This window comes from Pelophylax lessonae (genome assembly GCF_965119305.1).
Source record: "Pelophylax lessonae genome assembly, chromosome: 6".
NCBI lineage: Eukaryota > Metazoa > Chordata > Amphibia > Anura > Ranidae > Pelophylax > Pelophylax lessonae.
In genome coordinates, this window is record NC_138773.1 from 174,116,207 (window position 1) to 174,143,584 (window position 27,378).

The 27,378-nt window shown below is 46.9% G+C and overlaps 1 protein-coding gene across 1 annotated transcript in view; it reads left to right on the plus strand.

The window, feature by feature from the left end:
• SLC39A10 (solute carrier family 39 member 10) overlaps positions 1-27,378 on the plus strand; it is a 140,066-nt gene that overhangs the window by 57,474 nt on the left and 55,214 nt on the right. Inside the window, exon 3 of the mRNA XM_082262457.1 lies at positions 23,127-23,296. Coding sequence (XP_082118583.1) covers positions 23,127-23,296 — 170 coding nt within the window. The remainder of the gene's footprint in view (positions 1-23,126; positions 23,297-27,378) is intronic.

A 27,378-nucleotide genomic window follows, 5' to 3' on the forward strand; every position in this document is an offset into this window, starting at 1 on the left:
GTCACGCTGAAGAGCCAAAAAATAGAACAGTTCTCCCTTCTGATAGTACAGAAGGATATGCTGGGCTTGGAGACCCCAGTACCACCTGGGCCTTTCAAGCGAACCTATGCCTTTCCACTACAAAATTTAATATCAAGAGTTCTGCAGAGTCACAAAACATGGTCGCAAAAAACGATGTGATTTGCAACCCTGGTGTCTCGATTTGTGACAGTTCTTTGGAAAATACTAGAACGGTCACTACAAGGAACTCTGATGCACCCCAGATCAACAATCTGGGTAGGGAACGCCAGATATTAAAAGAAAAAGGATGCTCAGACAGAGTCATTGAGACCCTCCTTTCTAGTAGAAAGCCAGTAACTAGAAAAATTTATTCCAAAATCTGGAAAACTTTTTGTACTTGGTAGAGTCAGAAGAATGATTCCTCTGCCTCAACCCCAAGGATCCTGGATTTTTTACAGGATGTGGTAGATAAGGGAGTGGCAGTGAACACCCTTAAAGTACAGATAGCGGCACTTTCTGTTTTTTTTAGACAAAAGGTTAACCCAAGAACCTTTAATTAAAAGGTTTCTGTTGGCTCGGAGAAGGGGGTCTCCAATGAACAGAACTATTGTTCCAGCCTGGAACTTAACGCTAGACTAGAGGCGTTATCTAGTGAAGCGTTCAAACCCTTAAACAAAATTATTTAAACATTTTGTCTATTAAATTAACCTTTTTGTTAGCAGCCAGGAGAGTGGGAGATTTGCAAAGCTTATCCATGAAAGAACCCTTTATGAGAATTCTCCAAGATAGGGTGATTCTTAAACCAGATCCACTGTACCTGCCCAAGGTAGTGTCATCTTTTCATAGGAATCAAGAGATGGTTCTCCCATCATTTTGTGAGAAACCTAAGTGTGCAAAAGAAGAAAAATTCCATTGCTTAGATGTTAGAAGATGTCTTCTAGCATATCTAGAAAGAACCAAGAGTTTTAGAAGATCTAGTCACTTGTTGGTTCTTTATTCTGGACCAAGGAAGGGTTTAAAAGCATCAAAACCCTCAATCTCTAGGTGGATTAAATAAGCCATTAGTATGTCATATAAGGTGTCAGGTACCCCCACACCAACAACTCTAAAGGCACATTCCACAAGGGGCATGGCAACTTCCTGGGCCGAAAAAGCCGGAGCATCCTGGGAACAGATCCGCCATGCTGCCACTTGGTCCAGTCAAGATACCTTCCTAAAGCACTATCGTGTGGAAGTACTGTCGCAACAAGACCTGGCCTTTGGCAGAAAGGTCTTACAGGCAGTGGTCCCGCCCTAAGGTAGGCCAGTATGGGTTCCTTTATTATCCTCCCAAATGTAGGCCGTCCTGGAAGGATGAAAGGAGAAAACTTACCGTTAGTTCACTGGTAACGGCTTTTCTCTTCAATCCTTCCAGGCCGGCCTACTTCCCGCCCTATGTGGTGGTGAGTTGTAAAAGAATATGTATATATAAATGTATATGTATTTATATGTAGATTGACTATATTCCTTAAAGTTTGGTTGGAAACTACTTTCCTATTACTGGAGCTAAGGATGGGTGGGACCCTTTTAAACAGCTGCAAATTAGTTGCGTTTCCTGTGAGGCGGAGCCACAATCTCCCAAATGTAGGCCGTCCTGGAAGGATGGAAGAGAAAAGCCGTTACCAGTGAACTAACGGTAACGTTTTTTTTTTTTTTCCTTCGTCGTATTATCTGGCTAAAATGCTGGTCTGTGGATCTGACTTCTAAGAGGGCCTTATCTGATATCCTATTTTGTGGGGGGGATTGCCAGTTTGGAGCTTCCTTGGATGACGTTAAGGGCCTCACAGGTGGGAAGAGTACTCTTCTTCCAAGAGCAAGGAGCCCCGTCATAGACGGGGACATTCTTCTCAGAGGCCTTTTCGTCCCTCAGGGTCTCAAGACAAGGGATCTACGCCCTTCAGAGCCTCCACCGGAGGTTCCAGGAGGACCTGGTCTGGCAAGTCACAAGTGAGCACTTCCAGACCTGCGGACAAGGCTTCCTCTACATGAAAGGGTGCCCTCACCCGTATCTGGGGTGGTGGGACATTTTTGCTGGTTTCCGGATCCGTGGACCTCCCTGGTAAAGACAAGTGGGTCCACAAAGTAATTCGGTCCAGCTACAAGATCGAGTTTCGGTCTTATCCTCCGGAAAGGTTCTTCCCTTCCAACCGGAGCTGGTTTCCAGATCACTTACAGGGTCTCTTTGGGGTGCTGCAAGACTTGTTAGTTCAAGGGTCGATTGTCCCGATTCCGACTTCGGAATGTTTTCAGGGTTTTACGCAAGCCTGTTTATAGTACAGTTCGGGAGGTTCCCCTGCTTACGTTGTCCTAGAAGGTGGCATTCAATTAAGGGGCAGGTTCCTCCTTTCCCTGTTAGGTGCACTTTACTATGAGCCTTTCTTGTGTTTAACAAAGATATGGTTGTTTGAGACCATGTAATTCCTTCTTGCCATTCTATTTCAATCCTTCCTTTTTGGCCACCTCCAAAACCTTCTTCTAAGAAGATTGCTCCCCCCTGCTTAGCAATGGTTAGGTTTGTCCAAGTCTACCTAACAGCCTCGATTCGTCAATCTGAAACTGTCGAGCATTCAGGCAACATAATCACTTCTTGGGTTTCAGACCCGAAAGGTAGAGTTCTTTTCTTTTCCTGTTAAGGCCCACTCCAGCAAAGTTAGTGCTTTTGTGGGCTTTTCAACATAGGGCCTCAGTTTTGCAAACCTGTAAGGTGGCAACCTGGTCTTCTGTTTACATACTCGCTCAGTCTTACCTGGTGAATGTTCATGCCTCAGTGGGTGGTGACCCTGTAAAGTCCTTGTCAGTTATTCCTCTTTTATGGTAAGAAAAACACTATTGGGCCTGTTAGCCATTGTATGCTGTTGCCCACCCCTCATGGAATTAGTTATGCTGGGTGGGGTCTTGAGCTTTGTTCTTTTGCAGTGTGTAATCACCTCTCCTGTGTCTTGTGATGTACTCCAAGAAAGGCATTTTACAGGTAAGTAAAAGTTTATTTATCAACGGACATCACTCCATAAATCCTAACCCCTGGGGTCTCCCCCACTATCCCCACTCTAAGATAGTGTGTCCCGCCCTGGTAGTCTGGAGGGGCCCCAGTGTAGGAGACCCCTAGGTGCATGCCCTGTTGTTTGCACTGGGACTTCCCTGCACTATACCCACTCTGCAGAGTGCATAGCAGGGTCTCGCCTAAACGTGTGTCCTACCTTCAGGGGAGGGGTCCCCTTGCAGAGGGCGCAGGAAAGATCCTGGCAGCTTGCTTCAGGGTTTGTAGCTGATGGGTTCCATTTTCCCTTAGTCTGGCTGGTCTCTGGTTGATGGCCATGTTTGTGTAGCTGGCTGATGTCACTGGGACCATTTTCCCTTAGTCTGGGAGATGCTGGAGACAACTGAAGCCTCGTGGGAATGCTGAAGCTCCTCCTTGGTTTCCTCTGCCTTTGCCCGGGACATATAAACAGGGATTTCATCCATGATGCTGGGTTTGAATTCTCAGGGCTCCTCTGGTCGGTAGGGTGAGTCTTTTGGGGTCCCTGTTATCTCTGCTGATGGGTAACATGAGCTTTGAGGGGATCCCCTAGTGGTGCTAATGGTGGTCGTTTTTTGTACTGCAAGATCTCTTTCCTTATGAAGCCTCAGGCTCACATCTCCCCCTACTGATCTCCACCTCATTGGGGTTGCAGGTCCCTCGGATCCCCAGCTTCTCATGGTTGCACTGATGGCGGTCCTGCAGTCCTTAGTGTCCTGTGTGGAAGTGGCGTGTGGGTAAAGGCCCAGGTGGAAGCGTCTTAGCCTGAGGGCTCCTTCCTCTGGACAAACTCCAGAAATTGCAGGCCGCAATTAGGCTCCTGCTTTCCAACAGATGGTCATCACTCCGGACTTGCATGCGGGTGCTGGGCCTGATTGTGCCTACCTTTTTGAGGCGGTTTTGTTTGCACAGTTCCATATGAGGTCCCTGCAAAGGGAGAGTCTGACCAAATGGGACAAAACTCCAGTCTCTGGACAATCCAATCTGGCTGAGTCTTGGGAATGAAGGAGTCCTTAATATGGTGCTTCGGCTTGCCAAATCCTTACTCCACTTATATTGGACAGTGGTCACAACGGATGCCAGCCTGTCCGGCTGGGGAGGCATCCTCTGCAAGCATTCGGCTCAGGGGATCTGGTGACTGCAAGAGTCCAGAATACCGATCAATGTCTTGGAGCTATGAACGATCAGACTGTCTGTAATTCCTACACTGTTAAAAGCTAGGAAATCTACTTCTAGGTGGATCTACTATTGTACATGGAAGACGTACATTGTGTGGTGTGAGTCTCTTGGGGTTCATCCGCGTGCCTTCTCGGTGGCTTGGATCTTGACCTTCCTTCAATGGGGTGTTGAACAGAAATTGGCCTTAAGGACCATCAAGGGCCAGGTGTCGGCTTTGGTGGTCTTCCAATGTCCTTTGGACACACTCCATACCATATTTTTTTTTTTTTTTTCTTCAGGGTGCCCGACATTTGTTCCCTCCAGTGCGCACTCCGTTGCTGCCTTTGGACCTCAATGTGGTGCTTTAGGTCCTTCAGAAGCCTCCCTTTGAGAATCTTCGGGCGATTCCCCTGCTTGCGCTGTGCCAGGTGGCCTTTTTTGGTAGCTATACCTTCTGCGTGCAGGGTGTCGGAACTGGCGGCGTTGTCCTGATGTTCACCTTACCTGGTGATTTACAGAGATAAGGCGGTTCTTTGCTCCTGTCTGTCCTTCCTTCCAAAGGTTGTCTAATTTTTCATTTGAATGAAAACATTGTGTTGCCTTCCCTGTGTCCAGGTCTAAACATCTGAAGGACATTATAGGGAAAAGATTATTCTGTGCTATGGACCAAATGGGGTGTGAATCTAAATATGGATATGGTGTTTTTAAGTGACAACTAAATTATTACCAAACGTGATGCTCTTTGAATGAACTAAATGAGCTGCAGCCCCCAAAAATGGCTACTCCACAAGTAGTGCCTGCTATGGAGTGTTTATGGAATTGGGTATGGCGCTGCTCCACTTATAGTTGGTGCTATACAGTATGTGCAAATGCTGCTCAAAAGTGTCAAAAAAATTTAATTGGTAAAATAAACCATATAATACTGTGCAAAAAACATTAGTGCAAATGCGGAATGAATACAGATGTGCTCAGTAATGAGTATGTCAATGTGTTAATGTCCTTCAAAACCACATGCGCTGTCAATTTGAATATTCTTCACGTGAGATTGCTATAGTGCCTTCAATAAATATGTGGATTGGTGCTACTCCAGTATGATAAAATAAAAGCATGCAGTGAGCACCGGGTCCTTGTTTCCCCTGCCAGATGTCTACCCCCTTGCAACATGGGCCTCTTGCCTTTAATTGGAGTAACCTGGAGTTACTGCCTTTATCTTCCCTCCGAGTTCCTCCCTTATGTTCTTGTATTTTCTGTGTGGCCGTATCCCCGCACCAGTACCTCCTGGCTCCCTGCTTGTTAGTATCTGTTAGCACTAACTCTTAAAGTGGAGCAGTGCCATACCAAATTCCCTAAATACTCCATCTGAAGGAAATTGCCTTGCATGCCTTGGATGTGGTCTGGGCAATTGGTGTATCTGGCAGCTACTGAGTCTTTCAGGAAGTCAGAATCAGTTTGCATTCATGGATGGGTCTCCATAAAGGGTTATCTGCTTCCGTTTCCAGATGGTTCAGACAGTGATTCAGGCCTATTCCATCAAGGGTCAGATTCCTCCTTTCCTTGTTCAGGAGTACTATACTCAGGTGCTTAGTGCCTCATGGGCTTTCCATCAGGCGTAATGCAGGTTTGCAAGGCAGCCACTTGGCCGCTGGTGCACACGGATGTTTGGCATCTATGGATGCTTCTTTTGGTCGCAAGGTTTTGCAGACTGCTGTCGAGAGGACCTGATCCTCTTTGAGGGTGTTTTTTTTTTTTTTTTTCCCAGGTGAGCTCTAGTTTGGTTGAGCTCCTGTTGCCTGGGTGGCTACTGTTTAGCCTTGGGAATTTTTTTTTTTTGCTGTTCTCACCCCTCATGTTTAACCACTTAAGCCCCGGAGGATTTGGCTGCTAAAGGACCAGGGTTTTTTTTGCGATTTTTTTACTGCGTGACTTTAACGGACAATTGCGCGGTCGTGCGACGCTGTACCTAAACGAATTTGACGTCCTTTTTTTTCCCACAAACAGAGCTTTCTTTTGGTGGTATTTGATCACCTGTGCGATTTTTTGATCACGCGCTATAAACAAAAAAAGAGCGTAAATTTTGCAAAAATAACAATATTTTTCACATTTTTTTTATATGAAATTCCCCCAAAAAAAAAGTAAAAATCAAAATTTTTTAACATTTTTCGGCCAATTTGTTTTATGCTACCTATGTTTGGTAAAAAAAATCGCAAAAAGCGTATTTTGATTGGTTTGCGCAAAAGTTATCGCGTTTACTAACAAAGGGAAAGATTTTTGTCATTTTTGGTGTTTTTTTTTAACGCGTAATGGCGGCGATCTGCGATTTTTTTTTTTTTTTCGGTACTGCGACATTGCGGCGGACAGATCGGACCCTTGACTGACATTTTTGACACTTTTGGGGGTACCAGTGACATTACTGCAGTAATCAGTGCTATACATATGCACTGTTACTGCAAAAATGACACTGGCAGGGAAGGGGTTAACTTTATTGGACAGGGAGGGGTTAAGTGTGTCCTAGGGGCGTGATTCTAACTGTGTAGGGACATTCCTATTGGTGTAAAAGCAAAGATCAACCGTTCCACATAGAACGGACAGATCTTCACTTTTACACAGGGAGAACTGACAGGCAGCTTGTTTACACAAGCTGCTCTGTCTTTCTCCCTTCACAGGAGCGATCGCAGTGTGACTGGCGGACATCGAGTCCGCCGGTCACACGCACTGACTTGTCTGTGAACGAGCCGCGGCGGGCACGCGCCTCGGCGGGCGCGCGCCCGCCCGCGATAGGCTCGCAAGTCAGTGACAGGCGAGTGACGTACCGATACGTCACTCTGCCTGGCCGGGGCTGACCGCCGCAGTATATAGTCGTGCGGCGGTCGGCAACCGGTTAACACTGTTTTGGGACGCCCCAACAGTTATGAAGATCTGAAGCTATGTCCATCAATGAACGGAAGATAAAATGGTATTTTTGAAGATAAAATGGGATTTTTGACTTGCCATAAAATCCATTTCTCTTATCATTGGCAGACATAGCACCCACACCTCTGGAGTTGTAATTCTCCGGACGCTGCTTGTAACTAAACGGAGTACAAATAGCAGAGAGGGAGTATACCGCCTGTGGCTGGCCCATGGACGTAGCCAGACTTTTTTTTTTTTTTTGGCCTAGTGTCCTCCTGAAGGGGGCAGTATAACCCAACAGTTAAGGTCTGAAGCTGTGTTTGTCAATTACCATCAGAAAAATGGATTTTGCAGCAAGTCAAACATAGCCATATTTCTCTATCGCTCATTGACAGACGTAGTCCTCGGTGATACAGCACCTTCGGGTTATGTTGCCTCCACAGGAGCAGGACTAGACAGGAAATTAAAATGCTCTGGCCACACCCTAGGGGCAGTCCCAGAGGGTATATCCTCTCTCTCTCTCTGCCTCAGCAAATCAGTTATTTTCTGTCTAGTTAGGAGTAAGGACCTAGATACCTTGCTGGGATCTTCGGTCCTGGCAAGATTTTTTTCTTAAAAAGATTTTTTAGACAGCTTTTTTCTCCAGTGTTCCTGTGAGATCTTCAAGCAAGAAAGCTGAACTGGGCGACGGGCTGGATGTTGAGATCCGGTGGTCACCCCAGTTCAGCCTACGAGCGCGTGCAGGCCATAGCTCCGCGCTGGGTCGGCCGCGACAAAGTCCCATTAAGGGACTGACCCCGCGAGTTAAACGTCTCGCTGAAACGCCAAAGACCATGAGTCACGGCGTCCGTATTGGTCGACAGCCCTCCCGCCCCGGTGGAGAGGGGTACTGTCAGGAGTTGGTGCCCGCCTGGTTCCGGTATGGTGAGTAGTATGTTCCCCCTTTTCCCCCTGACGGGTCTTGTGGTGAACGCGGGCCCCTCTCTGTATGGTAAGATAGAGTCCCCCTCTATCCTATAACATGGCACAGATCCCCCTACTTTGAGTGTGATTTTATGTGCAAAAAGCCAGGAGGCTTGGTTTGGGAGCTAACAATCTAATTGTATACATGTTTAAAAGATTGTAATCAGTGGCAGTCTGGGAATCTTACTGTGATAAGAATAAGGTACCTACCAGTCAGAAGCCACGGACATGTAGACTGCCTTCCTAGTCAAATCTCCAGCTATAGCAGGCCTTCCGAACGGCCATGAGGTCCGCCAGGGCCGGTACCGCCAACCACGCCAAAAATCCCCATGCAGAGATAGTGTTGTGAGCCCTGCAGCACACCGCTATTCGGTACAGGCCGCCGCCATTTTTTTTGCTGGATTGCACGAGCCGCCATTTTGGCGTAGCCTTGTGTCTCCAGCATGGGGGCGGCCATGTTTGAGGTGATCCAAACACCTCGTGGAGCTAGGGGAGGCGCCGGAAGGCGTGCAGAGGGGCGGAGCCGCCTCCTTTCTTCCTGGGCAGCCAGCCAAAAGACTTCCTGTTTGTCAAGACAGCGCTGTAACCTGTTGCAGTTAAACTCTGAGCATCAAGTGGTGAGCCTGGGGGTCTCTCTCTCTCTCTTTCTCTCTCTTTCTCTCTCTTTCTCTCTCTTTCTCTTTCTCTCTCTTTCTCTTTCTCTCTTTCTCTCTTTCTCTCTTTCTCGTCAAGGAAGCGACCAGAGATGGTCACTGCAGTTGCAGGTCCCTCTGCAAGGGCTGTTACCTCAGGTAAGCTCCCTCAGACAGTGAGGAGGACGTTTCTTCTCCCGCTATAATTCAGGAAGAAGCATTGGTGGACGCACTAGTTGTGGCAGTGCAGGAAACCTTAAAACTTGAGGTTTTACCGGCAGAAGCAACTGATACAGAGATTCCTTTTGGTACTAACAAGCCCATCAAAACGGTGAAGGTTTTTCCTGCACCCAAGTGTTTTGGTAATAAAATTAAAGGAGAATGGGAGCATTCTAAACGTACCTTTACTATTTCCAAGCGTATTGCTAGACGCTATCCGTTTGAGGAATCCATCATTAAGAAATGGACGGTACCACCAGTGGTGGATCCACCTATTTCCAGGCTGAATAAAGCCATGGTTATCCCAGTGGAGGACACTTCGTCCTTTAAGGATCCGGTGGATCGAAAGATGGAAGCAGAGTCCCGCACCATCTTCTCTCTGATAGGGTCAGCATTTAGACCAGTAATTGTTATTGGTCTAGTTTCCCAGACACTTACGGAATGGGCGAGATTGGTACGCCAAGACCTTAGGGGAAAAGATATTCCCCAGGAAACATCTGATTTGATGGAACAGATTATACAAGGGCTACAGTTTATCTGTGACGCAGCCTTGGACACTACTCCCCTATTAGGGCATGCATCTATGTCAGCGGTAATCCTCAGACGTGTGCTGTGGTTAAAATGCTGGTCAGCTGACCTAGGTTCCAAAAAGACCTTGACGAATCTCCCCTTTCAGGGGAATCGTCTATTTGGGGCCACCCTAGATGAAATCATTAAGGATGCCACTGGGGGCAAGAGCACTTTTTTGCCACAGGCTGCTAAAGCTAAGGGACCTCGCAACAAGCGAGGACCTTTCTTTACCGCCCATAAAGGGTTTGCACGCCCGGCTGGAACAAGCGGGAAAGGCAAGACTCCTCCAGGAGGGTTCAAGAAAGGCTGGTCGGACAAACAGAGTACCAACTCAGCCAAACCCGAAGCAAAGGAGTACACAGCCTGAAGGTGCGCCCCCACCCGGTTTGAGGGTGGGGGGACGTTTTCACCGGTATTCAGGACATTAGATCGAGCATCAACTACTACTACCGGTGCGATTCTTCCCTTCCAACATTTAAGTACTACAGGGAGCGGTAGTCACCGTTCCCTGAATAGATCTTTTCCTTTACCTTTTCCTAAGATTAGTCTCAATTCCCCACAGGAATCGGATCTGGTTGACCAGACAGGCCAAGAAGCCTCTAGCCGGGTGACTTCGGTCCCTGAGGTTCAACCAGAAAAGGTCACCCTTCCTGATAGCAATCAGGTATCTGATAAATGTGTGGGAACAGAAAACGACCCGACTTTCTCGGATGGTCGGGGCCAGATAGCTCTAGGGACGCCTGGTTCAGATCCAGTCAGCACCAGTGGTCCTAGAAATTCTAGGCTGGCCTCGTCAAGCCGGCCTGGCCGACTTGGACAGGCTAGTCGCAGACGTTCCGTGGGAACTTCGTCTCAGGGAGTGTCTGTGGTCTCAAGGACCAATTTACCATCGTGCTTTACAGTCGCTGGTTTTAATGGCCTGGCCATTGAGACCCAAGTACTGAAGGACAGAGGTTTGTCAGCTTCAGTCATTCCTACCCTTATTAAAGCAAGGAAAGCGACTTCCAGCAAGGTCTATTATCACACATGGAAGACTTATATTGCGTGGTGCGAATCTTTAGGATTTCCTCCACGTACCTATTCGGTGACTCGAATATTGGCTTTTTTGCAACAAGGGGTTGAGCAGAAGCTAGCCTTGAGCACCATCAAGGGTCAAGTTTCAGCATTAGCAATCTTCTTTCAGAAACCTTTAGCTACCAAGTCCTTGGTGCGGAATTTCATCCAGGGGGTGCGGCACCTGGCTCCACCAGTCCGCGCGCCCTTACCGCCCTGGGATCTTAATTTAGTTTTGTCGGTTCTACAGAAACCTCCCTTTGAAAACATCAGGGAGATTCCCTTGTTTACTTTATCCCAGAAGGTGGCCTTCTTGGTGGCTATCACTTCTGCTCGCAGGGTGTCAGAACTGGCTGCATTATCATGCCAGTCCCCATACCTAGTGATTCATAGGGATAAGGTAGTACTTCATCCTAAGCCATCCTTTCTTCCTAAGGTGGTTTCAGATTTTCATCTGAAGATATTGTACTACCTTCCTTGTGTCCTCAGCCCAAGCATCATCGGGAACATGCGTTGCATTCCTTGGATGTGGTTCGGGCAATCGGAGTATACCTGAAAGCTACGGAATCATTCCGTAAGACGGATTCACTTTTTGTGATCACGGATGGCCCCAGAAAGGGTTTGCCTGCATCTGCCGCGACCATTGCCAAATGGATTAGACAGACGGTGGTACAGGCTTATTCTATTAAGGGTCAGAGTCCTCCGTTCCCTGTTAGGGCGCACTCCACTCGAGCGCTCAGTACTTCCTGGGCCTTTCGCCATCAGGCGTCAGTGGTCCAGGTATGTAAGGCGGCCACCTGGTCGTCGGTACATACCTTTACAAAATTCTATAAAATTGATGTGACGGCATCGGCGGATGCCTCATTTGGCCGCAAGGTTTTGCAGGCCGCAATTTGAGGAGACCGGTGGTCTACCTCGAGTTTTTTTCTGTTTGAAAAATTTCTTTTTTGTTGAGTCTCATCATTAAGGATGAGCATTGTAAACTTCTAGTTGGCACCGGTTGGGCCTTCTAGATTGGGATTTGATTTCCATTTTCCCACCCCTCATTTGTGATACTGCTCTGGGACGTCCCGAAGGTGCTGTATCACCGAGGACTACGTCTGTCAATGAGCGATAGAGAAAAATGGATTTTTGTAAAATCTTACCGTAAAATCCTTTTCTCTTAGCTCATTGACAGACGTAGTCCCCGCCCCTCTGTTTTGGAGTTGGGTTGGGTTAAAATCTCTAAAGACTGCTTTTTGACATAACTGATTTGCTGAGGCAGAGAGAGAGAGGATATACCCTCTGGGACTGCCCCTAGGGTGTGGCCAGAGCATTTTAATTTCCTGTCTAGTCCTGCTCCTGTGGAGGCAACATAACCCGAAGGTGCTGTATCACCGAGGACTACGTCTGTCAATGAGCTAAGAGAAAAGGATTTTACGGTAAGATTTTACAAAAATCCATTTTTTTTTTTTTTTGCTGGCAAATCATTAAGGGATTTATCTTTACACCGAGGTGCCCTAGGACCTTTGTCACAGATTGGGAACTGAAACTACTTCCTTGTTTACCAAGTCAATCACTCCAGACTTCTTCATGAGAAATCCTGGCCTTTTTGCTAGAGGACCAGTATTCTGTCCTTGGCCTATCAAGGAATCTGATCTCTGTGCTTTTTTTTTTTTCTCTGTCGCTCATTGACAGACGTAGTCCTCGTTGATTAATAACAACTCGGGTTATACTGCCCTCTACAGGAGTAGGACTAGACAGGAAAGAAAACGTTCTGGCCACACCCTAGGGGCAGTCCCAGAGGGTATATCCTCTCACTTCCTGCTACAGCAAATCAGTTTTTTTCTGTCTAGTTAGGAGTAAGGACCTAGATGCCTTGCTAGGATCTTTGATCCTGGCAGGATTTTTTTCTTAGAAAGATTTGTTAGACCGCTTTTTTTCTCCAGTGTTCCTGTGAGATCTTCAAGCAAGAAAGCTGGAACTGGGCGACGGGCTGGATGTTGAGATCCAGTGGTCACCCCAGTTCAGCCTACGAGCGCGTGCAGGCCATAGCTCCGCGCTGGGTCGGCCCCGACATAGTCCCACTGGACGGGGACTGACCCTGCGAGTTAAACGTCTCGCTTAAACGCCAATGACCATGATTCACGGCGTCCGTATTGGTCGACAGCCCTCCCACCCCGGTGGAGAGGGGTACTGTCAGGAGTTGGCGCCCGCCTGGTTCCGGTATGGTGAGTAGTATGTTCCCCCTTTTCCCCCTGACGGGCTTGTGGTGAACGCGGGCCCCTCTCTGAAATGGTAAGGATGGGTCTCCCCTCTATCCTATACATGTCACAGATCCCCCTATTTGAGTGTGATTTTTGTGAACAAGAAACCAGGAGGCTTGGTTTGGGAGCTGACAATCTAATGTAATTTCAAAACTGTAAAGATGACTGAAGTCAGTGGCAGTACTAGAATATTACTGTGGTAGCATAAGGTATCCTACCTGTCAGAGGTGTTCACAGGGCGATGTCTATGCATGTATAACTGCAGTCCAGATCGCATTCCTCCAGCAAGGGCAGGCTGCCTTCCGACGGCCCACGGACTGCATGCGGCCCGCCAGGGTCCGGTACCGCCGGCCAGGCTGATCACCATCCAGGGTGAAGTTTGGGGGGCCGATGCACTCCCGCAGGCCGCTAGGCCGAATACAGCATCCCGCAGGCCGCTGCTAAGCCGCCGCTATCCTAACAGGCCGCCGCCATTGTCTTGCAGAGCACACGAGGACGCCATATTGGCGTAGCCTCGTGTCTCCAGCATGGGGGCGGCCATGTTTGAGGTGACCAAACACCTCGTGGAGCCAGGGGGAGGCGCCGGAAGGCGTGTTAAGGGGCGGAGCCGCCTCCTTTACCCAGGAAAAAGGGCCAAAGACTTCCTGTCTGTAACAGGACAGCACTGAGCAAGCTGATGAACTTCTGTGCATCAGGGATGAGTCTTGGGGTCTCTCTCTCTGTGGGGTCCAAAAAGGCAGGTAACACTGAGGGGCGCTGTTGCGACTGGGGGATACAAAAAAAAAAGTTTTTTACTTTGTCATTTTTTGTCGCTGGCAAATGTCTTGTATAATCATTGACCCTGCCGCATAGGTATCCCCACCTGATCCCCTCAAGGTGGCCGCAGGACCCTCCAGTACCCCACTTGTTTTTAAAGCATTATCGGCAGTTATGGAGTCTTTGGTATCCCGGGTGGAGGTGGCCTGTCAGGGACGGGGGTCAAGAAGCGACCCCCGCCTACCCCTATTTTTTATCTGATACTTCAGATACGGATTCGGAGCTGGTCAATACAGCTGCAGGTCCCTCTTATGGGGCTGTTGTCTCAGGTAATGTCTCCTCAGCAGTGAGAACGTTTCTGCCTCCGCCATAGCACAAGAGTGGTGGATGCACTAGTTGTGTCCGTCCGGGAAACCTTTAGTCTTGAGGTTACACCGGCAGAGGTAGCTGAGACTGAAATTCCTTTTTGGTACTTGTTAGCCTACCAAAAGGGCGAAGGTTTTTCCTTTACCCAAATGGGGTCGTTTTGAAACGAACCCCTGTTAATTCCTAACGCAGGGCTAGGCGCTATCCGTTTGAGGAATCCCACTTTAAAGGATAGACGGTACCACCTGTTGTCTTGCCACAGACTGTTAGGATAAAGAGGACCTCGTAACCAACGAGGACCTTCCCTTTCTGCTCAAAGAGTTTGTTCGTTCCGCTGGTCGGCTAAACAAAGAGTCCGGCTCAGCCAAGCCTGAAGAATACAGCCTGATGCGCCCCTACCCATCTCTGGGGTGGGGGGATGTCTTCACCGGTTTCCGGATCCATGGCTTGCCAGAACCCCGGACTAAGGGGTTCGCGAGGTCATACGGTCAGGATACAGGATCGAGTTTCGATCACTTCCACCGGTACGATTCTTCCCTTCTAACATTGAACGGTTTCAGGGGTTCTATTCGAACCTGTTCACAATGCCCAGGAAAGAGGGCAAGGTGCGTCCAATTCTGGACTTGGAATGTTGGATACATCCTGGGCAAGAAAGTTTCTCCTTGCGGAAAAACTCCAGAAGGTTCAGTCAACGATTCGGATGTTGCTGTCCGTCAATTGGCTGGGACGGATGGTGGCCTTCTTAGAGGCAGTACCGTATACCCAGTCTCATACCCGAATTCTCCTGAAGGAGATTCTTTTCTTATGGAATCAGAATTCCGATTTCCTGGACAATCGGATCCGGTTGAGCGAGCAGACCAGGGAGCCTCCGATGCTCAACCAGGGGAAGTCATTCCTTCCGATAGTATCCAGGTTACCAATAGGGTATCGGAACTGAGGGCGATCAGATTTTGTCTGATTTACTGGACCAAGCAGCTCTAGAGCAGCCCGATTCGGATCCAATCGCACAATGCCACGGTCGTGACTTATGTCAAGAAAGGGGCACTTGGAGTGTCCTGGTGGCCATCGAAACGACTAGCATCTTTCGTTGGACGGAACGGTTTGTTCCGGATCTCCCCGCAGTGTTCACTCCGGGGGTGGGAAATCGGCAGGCAGATTATTTCAGCCGTCAGATTCTGGATCAAGGGGTATGGCCTCTTCATCCAGAGGGTTTTCACTAGCTGTCCCTTCATTGGGGCACCCCGGATGTGGATCTGTTGGCACCTTGGCTCAACAGGAAGGTGCGGAGGTTTGTAGCTCGCACCCGCGATCCTCTAGCGGACGCAGCAGAAACGCTGATCGCCCCGTGGGGGCAGTATCAGCTACGGCATGCCTTCCATCCTCTCAAGTTACTGCGGGAACTTCTTCGCAGGATAGAGGTGGAGGGAATTCCAGTTATTCTGGAAATTCCGGACTGACCTCGTCGAGCCTGGTACGCCGACTTGGTGAGGCTAGTCGCGGACGCTTCTTGGAGACTTCTCTCAGGGAGGATTTGCGGTCTCAGGGACCGATCTTGCTTTACAATCGCTGGCTTAATGGCCTGGCCATTGAGACCCAGGTACTGAAGGACAAGGGAGTGTCAGCTTCAGTTATTCCTACCTCTAGTTAAAGCAAGGAAAGCGACTTCCAGCACATGGAAGTCTTATATTGCGTGGTGTGAATCTTTTGGATTTCCCCCACATACCTATTCGGTGACCCGAATCTTGGTCTGTCTGCAACAAGGGGTTGAGCAGAAACTGTCCTTGAGCACTATCAAGGGTCAGGTTTCAGCGTTAGCAATCTGCTTTCAGAAACCTTTGGCTAATCATTCCTTGGTGCGGAATTTCATCCAGGGGGTGCGACATCTGGCTCCGCCAGTGCGCGCACCCTTACCGCCTGGGGTCTTAATTTAGTGTGGTCGGTTCTTCAGAAACTTCTCTTTGAAGATATTAGGGAGATTCCCTTGCTTACATTATCCCAGAAGGTGGCCTTCTTGGTGGCCATTACTTCTGCACGCAGGGTGTCAGAACTGGCCGCATTATCTTGACGTTCCCCATATCTGGTGGTTCATAGGGATTAGGTGGTTCTTCTTCCAAATCCATCCTTCCTAAGTGGTTTTCAGAGTTTTCATCTGAATAAAAATATTGTTACCTTCCCCGTGTCCGAAGACTAGCCATCCTTGGGAGTTTGCATTACACTCCTTGGATGGGGTTCAGAAGGATACACTTGACTACTACGAACTTGTTTTCGTAAGACGGACTCACTTTTTGTGATCACGGATAGCCCTTGAAGGGGGTTGCCTGTGTCTGCCGCGACCATATCTAGATGGACCAGTCAGACGGTGGTACAGGCTTATTCTATTAAGGGTCGGAATCCTCCGTTCCCTGTTAAGGCGCACTCTACTCGGGCGCCTAGTGTCTCCTGGGTCTTCCGCCAGCAGGCGTCAGCGATCCAGGTTTTCAAGGCGATGACTTGATCGTCGGTTTATACCTTTACAACATTTTATAAAGTTGATGTGATGGCATCGTCAGATGCCTCTTTTGGCCACAAGGTTCTGCAGGCCGCAATCTGAGGAGACTGTTGGTCTACCTCAAGGGTTTGTTGGGTGTTTCACTTAGGTCTCATCTTTTTGCTCGATGAGTCCTTTATGCTTCTGGTTGGCTCCGGTTGGGCCTTCTGGATTTTGATTTCTGTTATCCCACCCCTCATTTGTGGCACTGCTTTGGGACGTCCCGAGTTGTTGTTAATCAACGAGGACTACGTCTGTCAATGAGCGACAGAGAAAAATGGATTTTTGTAAAATCTTACCGTAAAATCCTTTTCTCTTAAGCTCATTGAGACGTAGTACCCGCCCCTCTGTTTTTGAGTTGGGTTGGGTTAAATTCTCTAAACACTGCTTTGTGACATAACTGATTTGCTGTAGCAGGAAGTGAGAGGATATACCCTCTGGGACTGCCCCTAGGGTGTGGCCAGAACGTTTTCTTTCCTGTCTAGTCCTACTCCTGTAGAGGGCAGTATAACCCGAGTTGTTATTAATCAACGAGGACTACGTCTGTCAATGAGCTTAAGAGAAAAGGATTTTACGGTAAGATTTTACAAAAATCCATTTTTTTCAATGACTGCTTGCTTTCCATTTTTTTCATTAAGACCTTTGTACAGGACATCTCCCATGTGGACTCTCCTATGACTCTGAAGTGTTGAGCAAATTACATTCAGGCCCCACAAAGACCAATATTTTACCCAGTCAGGGATATCCCCTTTCTACTCCAAAGGTTTTGCTTGTTGTTGTTATAGCCTCTGCAAGGCAACTTCGTCTGACTCTTGCAGCCTACAGCTCTTTCTGGTGTTAAAACAAGAGAAAGATGGTCTAGAGGCCTATAACTTCCTTCTCAAGGCAGATTCACTTCAACCAAAATATTGAGCTTCTGTCCCTCTGCCCATCTCCAGTTCAAAATATCTCCTCCTTCATCCTCTGACTGTAGTGTGCACAGTTTGTGTCTAGCTTACAACCTCTGCCTTCATTTGAAAAAAAAACGTGCTTCTCTTTCCACCATTTCCCGGTGGCTCATACAGACTATCATCCAAGCTTCTATCAGGTTCCACTGTTTTCTGTGAAGACTTATGGGCCATACACACTATAAGATTTTCTGAAGACTTTTTTTCCTTTAGATTTACCAAAACCATATAATATGAGGTCAAACCTAAACACTTTCAATTTGTATGCAATCTGGCAGGCCCTTGCACTACATAGAAAGGTAAATCTGAAGGAAAAAGTCTTCAGAAAATCTTAGTGTGTATGGCCCTTTAGTCTACTAGATCTGGAATTGCTTCTTGAACTTGTTGGCATCAGGCAAATGTTTCCCCTGATCTGAAAGGCTGCCACTTTGCTCTTAGTTCACACGTTAATCAAGCCTCTCTGATACTTGTGTAAGGTCCATCAAATGACCCTTTTGTGGCACAGGCAGTCCCTAGTTCTGTTTTTTGGTTAGGCTTGTTAGTGTTTGCTTGCTGTTGCCCATGCAAACCCCCCTCCCCTGGGGAAAAAAATAATTGTTAGTACTCTCGAATTAAAAAAAATAAAAAATACTCCTTTGTCTTTGGACATGGGCATAACAAGCACTGTTCTTTTCAGTTTATACAGTTTTTGATCTACCAATAAAGTACTAGCATTTCACCAATCTGTTCTAGCTCCTAAATGTAATGGTATTCTTTCCAATGTTATGGATACAAGGGACCTGCTTAATGATGTAGGTGTGTGTGTGTGTCCGACCCTACCTCTCACTGACATAGAAGAAACATACAGCAAAATAAGGCATACCTCTTGATCTGCATATTTTCCAAGTTAAAGTATTCATATATTTGCCTTAGAATGATGGCTAACTTTTTTTTTTTTGTTCGTTTTTTTTTTTTTGTATTTTTTGTAAGATGTCACCAATGGCAATACTTGTATTGCTGCCAGCACAGGTTTCCTTAATTCTGGCCATACATGTTGGTTCAACCTCTCGTATGAGATGCCCTTTAGCTTTACTAGCGACTATCTATTGGGTGTGCCCACTTTAGCAAGCCATTTACAATACAGTTTTTAAAGGTTTGGAGAGTTGGGGCAAATGGATTTTTTTGTTACAGTTCTCAGACATTCCACACAATTGTAAAAAAATCAATTGATTTTATTTCTTATACAAAGACAAAGTTCAAATATGAAATCAAAACAAGACATTTAAAGTACATAAAAAGGTCCCTCTAAGTCTATACAGTCCCATATACCTTTCTAGGAGGATGCTTATCCAAGGCTACTCTGAAGGTAATGTAGGTATGGACCTTCAAGCGCTCAACATATCTCAGTTGCCCACTTCTTCAGGAGAAAAGACGGCGAAAAGGGGGAACAAACTATCCTTGATGATAAAAGACATGAATACATAATGTGGTGTTCAGTTGATAACATTTGACTTGCATATTCTTCAAATATTCCAAAGGAAATATCAAAGGATATTTACCTCAAAGACTGAGTCAACCCAGTTAGCAAGCCAAAAGGCACCAAGGTTAATGTCCCCGGCATAGCATGGGAGCAGATCCAAAGGACCCCTGTGGGGTACAATATGTATTACAGTATGTTATGATATGGAGTAATACGTTTAAATGCACGATTGTCAGAAATATTGTAACATACAGGATGTAAAATGCATACCATTATGGCACATAGAAAGGGTCACGCTATATAGGAGGTGGAGTAGATGGGACACAGATCTTTAGATCGTAAACGGAGGTTTATCAAAATGGATATATCCTACTTTTACTTCCACTAATTTGGTGGTAATTAAGTATCAATGTTGTATCTAAAGATAAAACATAGGAAACAATGCTAATTCCCAAACCGAGCAACTAAGGGCAGAATAAATATCATAAAATTCTCAATTGAGGAAAAAAGGTGGGAAGGGAGGAAAGAAAAGGAGGGGGGGGCAGGAATGAGGAAGGCATAAGCTTACCTAGTATAGGTAATTGGCTTGGCCATATGATTGAAAAAGAGGAAAACCTCAGGTCCTATAAACAGAAATGCCAAACATGTAAACAAGCAGTGTGTGGACACTAAATTTAACAGCAATCATAGAATTGGTGCACAGTCCAATGAGTGAAGCAGAGCCATTGCAGGGTAGATACCTGAGGGAGACAGAACCATCCGCATGCATCCACCTCCGTGTGTCAAAGAAATGACAGCCAAGTGAGCCCTTAAATGCTGCTCCAACCCTGCAACGCTCATCTGGTCACCTGCTGATGATCTCACAAGGCCCGATGACTGATCGCGCATGCGCCCGTTGCTAAAATTGAGGTTGGAGTAGGATCAGTCGGAAGGCCGGCTAGGCGGCCGCCAAATGGCCATGGAACCAAGTGCACATGCGCCAGGCACAGGGTGCACGCTGGAGGTAAATCCTAATACCCACTCGGCTCACAGGCAAGGGGGAGGACCTGCTATGGGGATTCACCATTCACTCCTCCCTCCACAGGCATCACTTGCTCGACCATGGACAGCTGCCAAGGTGCCCTCAAGTGGCCATCATAGGTATCATCAGTTGAGGCAAACATCCTAATAGATTGCAAAGACCTAATTACACAAAATACAATATACAACATGAGAACTTTTTTAATAAATCAAAAAAAGTTTTAGACAGTCGCATCGGAATCTTTTTACAAAGCCAATGATATCAATAAAATACATATATCGATTGTACTCCGCACAGAGAAAAAAAGAATTGCTCGGACATAAATACCGGAGTATGCAAACATGAAAGAAAAGAGAGGAAATGGAAAAAGGTGGGTGGGGGGGGGGGGGCGTTAGACAAATGAATAACCAGAATTTTCACAAAGGTTTGAACGTATGCATTTAATTTAGACCTAGGGGATAGAGTGCATTTAACCGCTCTATCCAAAGCGTTTTCACGTGGAAGTATATGTCGATCCCAGTCGCCTCCCTGTGGGTCTGGGGGGGATAACTTCCAAGACACAGAAGGGCACCACTGTATTATCAAATCTGTGGTGTAACCCTATGTGTCTTGTAACGGGAGTAAGTATTTTCCCATTGCCAGAGTAGTGAATGTGATCACCTATTCTATTCTCTGGCCAAATTGGCATCTCTTCTTGCCTATGTAAAAGGCTTTACAATGACAAATCATTAAATAGATGACCCCTTGAGTGGTGCAATCTGCATGAGCACGTAATCTATAATGTTGAGCATTAGGAAGTAGAACCACAGGACCCTCAGTTGCCCAAGGACAACAGGGGCATTGCCCACACCGATAAGTACTGTGGGGAGAGTGAGGGTCCTATGGTGTCAGGACAGTAGTGGCTGGTTGTCAAGAATTCAAGTAGGGAAGTTTCCCATTTAAATACCAATTCAGGGGTGGGTCTTGCGTATTTGGAAAGAATATTCCTCTGAGGAGGTGCCAATGTTTAGATGCAATTGATTGTAGTTGGGCTTCATTAACTGAAAATTTAATTAATTTAACTGTTTGGTATTTTGAACTTTGGGCTTGTATAGAAGAGATGTTCTGGATTGATTCTTAACCATATTGTAGGCCTTTTTAATTTGTGCATGGGAATAACCATGGGGCCAATAAACTTTGTTGTAATTTATTTACTTGATTTTGAAGGTTCACATAGGGGGTACTTCTCACTAGGGGTGCTGGATGTGCACTAGATGCATCTAAGAGTGTATACCCCACACCTGGTTTGTGAAATAAGTTTGTAGTGATATGATCATCTGGTTCTAACCTAATCTCCAGGTCCAAAAAGGATACCCTGTTCTTGCTAATTGTGTGGGTTAATCTTAAATTGTAGTCGTTAAGCGCCTCCAGTAGGGAATATAAATCCGCCTGTGGCCCGATCCAGACAGTAAATCCTCAGATAGATAGATAGATATATATAGATAGATATATATCTAATTTGTACCAACACAGTACTTGTCAGCCAGATTGCATAGCTCTCGTCAGAGAAAATAAACCTCTCCCAATTGCCCAGATAGAGATTGGCATACAACGGTGCCCAGCAAGTCTCCATTGCCACTCCCTGGGTCCCCCCTCCTTTTTTATTTTTATTTTTTTCCCTTTCTTTCCTATCCTTTCAGGTTTGCATATCCAGGTAATTATGTCCGAGCATTTTTTTTTTTTTTCCCTATATGTATATTGATCTAATTGGCAGTTATGCTTTAAGATTCCCATGCAACGGTCTAAACCTTTTTTGATTTATCAAATTTTTTCATGTTGTATATTTTGTGTAATTATGTCTTTGCAATCTATTAAGATGTTTGCCTTAACTGATGATACCTACAATGGCCACTTAAGGGTGCATTTGACGGCTGTCCCTGGGCGAGCATTCAATTCCTGTAGAGGGAGGAGAATGGGGAATCCCCATAGGAGGTTCAACGCCCCAACCCCCCCCCCCCCCCCCCCGCCAGTGAGCCCTGCATGCGTGTGCACTTGGTTCTATGGCCATTCTGATCAGACTGCCCATTGAGCCTTCTGCCCGATCTACTCTACACCAATGTGTTAGCAATGCGCGTGCGCCCCATAACACCCCCCCCCCCCTTCCTCACCTCCCCTTTTTTCCTCTTCCTTTTTTTTTTTCTTTCATCATTTTGGAATTTTATATTTATTCTGCCCTTTGTTCGGTTTGGTAATTAGCCTGGCCTTGTTTCCTATTTTTTTTTTTTTTTTTTTTCTTTTTCTCTTTAGATACAACATTGGTACTCATATACCAACAAATTGGTGGAAGTAAAAGTGGGATATATCCATTTTGATAATAAAACTGTTTACAATCTAAAGATCCATCTATGTCCAAGTTACTCCACCGCCTATATAGCTTGTGCTCCCCCCTCCCCCTCTATGTGCCATAATGGTATGCATCTTACCCGCCCCGCATGTTGCAATATTTCGAACAGTGCATTGGAACCTATTAATATTACTCCATATCATAACATGTATTACATCTAGTTACCGGCAGGGGTCCTTTGGATCTGCTCCCATCCTCACCCAGGGACATTAACCTTGGTGCTTCTTTTGGTTTGCTGACTGGTTTGACTCAGTCTGAGGTAAATATCCTTTCATATTTCCTTTGGAATATTTGCAGAATATGCAAGTCAAATGTTATCAACTGAACACCACATTTATGTATTCATGTCTTTTATTATATATTATAGTGTTTGTTCCCCTTTTCACGGTCTTCTCTCCTGAAGAAATGGGCAACCACGAAACATGTTGAGAGCTTGACGGTCCATACCGTGGAATGGTATAAGGGACTGTATAGTGGGACCCATTTATGTACTTTGAATGGCTGTCATGTTTTGATTTTATATTTCAACTTTGCTTCTGTTTTTGTATATGTATAAAAATCAATTGAATTTATTTCACAAGTTGCGTGTAAGGTCTTGAGGAAGGTACCGAAAAATGCCTTTGCCCCAACTTTCCAAACATTTTGCCACACTACATAGTTACCACATATTTTTTGCTTCTTAACCTAAAGAGCAGTCGTATCAAATGGGAAGGTCACATCAAAACTTTCTAACTTTACAAATACAATGTAATTATGTGAAGTCTGTTAACTGATAGTACATTAAACTGTTTACATGTGTTAACTAGCAAGCATACTTTATTAGTGTGTATTGTGGTACTATTCCTAACCTTGTGATTTTTTTTCTTTTCCTTTTTTTTTTAGTGTGGCTTTATGGCTTCTTCTCCATCACTGTGATCAGTCTGTTATCCTTGCTCGGAGTTATTCTGATTCCAATTATAAACCAAGGCTGCTTTAAGTTCCTTTTGAATTTCCTTGTTGCGTTAGCAGTGGGAACATTAAGTGGAGATGCACTGCTTCATCTGTTACCCCATGTATGTTCATGTTTTGGAAAGGACCTGTCAAGTTTGTGGTTTTATAATTTATTAATAGTAGCTTTAAAGCGAACCGATGGAAAATGTGTATCTAAAAAATTAAATGCTGGGTAATTTTTCACACATGCACCTTGACAGTGCTTGGGGGTTTCTCCTGAAAAAGCTAGTTATATTCAGAAATCACCCAGCATTAGCACTTGCTCCTTGGAATAAGATACTGTACTGACATATCACATACTGTCCTTCCCTCCCCCCTTCCCTGTCCCTGCGGTGGCTGTGTCTGGAGTGCTCTGGCGCTGAGGGGGGGGGGGGGGGATGGTGTGAGTGACATGGTACCTTGGGCTTGCTGGTCCCAGTTTCCTGAGGAGGCCTTCATGTGTTGGTCCCTAGCCGCAGGGTTCCCCATGGGCGCCACCATCTTAAGTGTGGGCAATATTTTTATTTTTTTTTTCCTCCCATAAACTTGTATGGGGCAGCCATTTTCCCTGTAGCTTTTTGTTTTGTATGGGTATCCATCTTTGTATAGCGACATTACTTCCTGTGCAGACATTTCCTGCTGCTGAGCCAAGATCACTTCCTGCCTTTCTCTCCATGCTGCTGGAAGATTCAGGAGGACGGTTTGTCTGAGGTGGTACAGTACTTGGGGTCCCTGCGGGCATATCCTTGCACTTTCTCCTGTCAATTTGGTTTAAAGAGGTTCCCTGCAGACTGCGGCGATCGGTGATGGATACCGAGATCGGCGCTCTTGAAGTGACAGTACATTGTTTTTTGAAAATTGCAATATGGCGTCCCAAACCTGTGCAATCTCCCATCTCCCTCCAGGCCAACTCTGTGTTACTCCCTGACAGTCTGAATCAGTCGATGGCCGCAATTTCAGCAACCCTGGAAAGCCTGGCAACTAAAGTTGATTTAGTCATGAATAAGGTTGATTGCCGAAAACGGCCGCTGCTTTCTCCTTCTATGGAGGTGTCCTCTGATTCAGAGGCTTAAGGGGTCGCCCCCGACGCCCCCTTACCTGAGGGGTCGCTGTCCTCGCAGTCAGATGGTGAAGAGGACCCATCTTCAGCTGCAGCATGGGAACGCGCCTTAGTGGAAGCCCTGGTTATTTCAGTGCGTGATACTTTAAAATTGGCTGATGAGCCCACGTCAGCGGGGACACGAGTGGCTTTTCGCTCCCAGAAGTCTCCAAAAGGTGACAGGGTTTTCCTTTGTTCCGATACCTTTCACGACATTGTGAATGACCAATGGTGGCGCATTAAGCATGTGTTAGTGGTGCCTAAACGCTTTAAACGCCTGTACCCTTTTGCCAAGTCTCCAACCATTGGACGGTGCCATCTAAAGTGGATCATCCAGTTTCCAGATTGAACAAATCGACCCTTGTGCCTGTGGAGGATTCCCCAGTTTTTATGGATCCAGTGGACAGGCAAGTAGAATCCCTTTCCCGCCATCTTAATGTGCTGGCTGGTTCCATTTTGAAACCGTTTTTTGTCTGTTCGCCTCAGACGATGACTAAATGGGGTTTGCAGGAGTCTTTGGGCCCTGAAACTGTTCCTCCGGAACAGCTGCAACTGTTGGACCAGGTGATCCAGGCTCTGGTGTTCTGTGTGATGCGGCTCCCCTGTTAACCAGGGTTTCAGCCGTGGGAATTGCTTTGAGATGCATAGTTTGGTTGGAGAGCTGGTCAGCTGACCAAGCTTCTAAGAGCCTTAGCTGATCTCCCCTTTCTGGGAGACCGGTTGTTTGGCGACTCATTGGATGAGTTGATCAAGGGCCTGACTGGCGGGAAGAGTACTCTTCTTCCTCAATCCTCCAAGGCTCCCTGTACTAAAAGGGGTCCCTCCTTTTCTGCTCAAATGTTTTTCGTCCCTCCGGGGCGCAAGAAAGGTAAGCCGTTCAGAACTTCTGGAGGAACTAAGAAGCCTTGGGGCAAGCCCAAGGCCGGTCAGTCCTGTTGTACAGACAAATCCTCTTCAGCATGAAGGGGAGCACTCACTCTTCTCAGGGGTGGGGGGACGGGGGAACCCTGGACTTCTTCATTCAGGTCGATTGGGTTCGCAAACTGATTTGCTCTGGGTACAAGATCAAATTCTGGTCAAATCTTCACCTGTCTCCAGAGCGTTTGAAGGATCTGCGAGAGGCTGTGCAAGATCTCTGGGCTCAAGGGGTGATTGTGCCAGTTCCTCTGCAGGAACCCTCTCGGTTTCTATTCAAACCAGTTCACTGTGCCCAGAATTAAGGGCAAAGTACGTCCGATCCTGGACCTTAAGGCTCTGAACCGCTTTGTGCGGGTGCAGAAATTTTGAATGGAGTTCATTCGGTCGGTGGTGGCATCTTTGAATCAGGGGGATTTTCCAGCTTCCATCAATCTCAAAGATGTGCATCTCCACGTCCCCATATTCCAGGGACATCAGCGATTTCTCCACTTTGCGGTGGCAGAGGAGCGCTTTCAATTTGTGGGGTTACCCTTTGGTCTCGCCTTGGCTCCCAGAGTTTTTACCAAGGTCCTAGCCCCCATTCTGGCCTTATGTCGGCAAGTTATCTCCATTGTGGGATATCTGGACGATCTCCTTTTGCGAGCAGTCTCCCATTTTTGGATCTGCTGGACAACCTTTCTATCACCATTCAGACCCTTGAAGAATTCGAGTGGACGATCAGTGTCACCAAATCTGCCCTGACACCGTCCGTGCAGGTCACCTATCTGGGGCTGATCCTCGACTTGGCAAGGGTCTTCCTTCCCTAGGACAAGCTTCAGAAGTTGCAAAGGGTAGCCCGGTTGCTGACGGAGGCCTATCAGTCGTCCTTGTGGATTTGCATGAGGGCCCTGGGTCTGATGGTCTCAACCTTCAAAGTGGTCCAGTTTGCTCAGGCTCATACGAGACAGTTGCAGAAAGATTCTGTCAAAAGGAATGGATCCTCGGCCATTGGACCAGAAGATTCAGTTGAGCCATCTCACGAAGTCGGCTCTCTTGGCTGCTCCAGTCACCTGTCCTGTGCCAAGGCAAGTCCTTCCTGCTGGTATTTTGGACAGTGGTCACCACGGACGCCAGCCTGTCATGCTGGGGTGGAGTGCTGGGGAAGTTCCGCGCCCAGGACACTTGTATGACAGTCCATTACTTGCCGATCAATATTCTGAAGCTGAGAGCGATCAAGCTCTGCCTGCTTCACTGGACAAGTCTCTGTTACGCGGCTAGACTGGACCCGAACTGGATATCTCAAGGACAGATCGTCCATCCTGCTTTACGGTCGCTGGCTTGAACGGCTTGGCTGTTGAAGGCAAGGTGTTGAGCGATAAGAGTTCTCTCTGATTCGGTGATTCCTACCCTTTTCAAGGCCAAGAAGGCGACGTCTAGAAAGATCTCTCATCGTACATGGAAATCGTATATTTCTCTTACGTCCTCCGACAGTCGCCGCCCCTCATATAGTCTTCACCAATGGGTATTGACTTCCGCTCCGCAGGAGTAGCTAGGCATAAGACTTGTTAGAAACAAAAGCTTTTAGCATGGAAACACCCATGGGGGCTGTCCCACTGGTCAATACCCCCCCCTGCAGTAAGCCATCCCAACTCAGTTTGTCTCTGCCTAGCGTTGGGCGTAGATAGGCTTCCCTGTGCTGGGGCTACAGTCTCAGCCTTCTAATCTTTTCTTATGATTTTTATTTGCAAGAACGTCAGTTTTTTCTTTGCTTTACTAGCTGTTTATTTTGTCAGCTTTAGTTTTAGTCGGATCTTCGGATGAAGATGGATTTTGCGGAGCTGGGAATCGGACTGGCCGCCCTGGCTCTCCAGGGCAGAGGGTCAGAGGGTTCCCAAGCCCGCCATTGAGCGTTCGGCTATGGTTCGCCCTGGCACTATGAACGACCCATCCCTGTTCGCAGCAGGGATGCAGCCTGTGAGGTGGCTACCTCACTGGACGCATATGCGGTTGCATGCAGTGTCATGCGTTTTTGGCTGACGGCATTCCCTGTCTGAGGACAGAGGCTTTCCGTTTAATAGAGGCACCCTAGGGTGGAGGGGGTAGATGATTCTCCCCTGGGGTCGCCTGAACGCACAGCTATGGATGCGTTGATTTCTTCTGTAAAGGAAA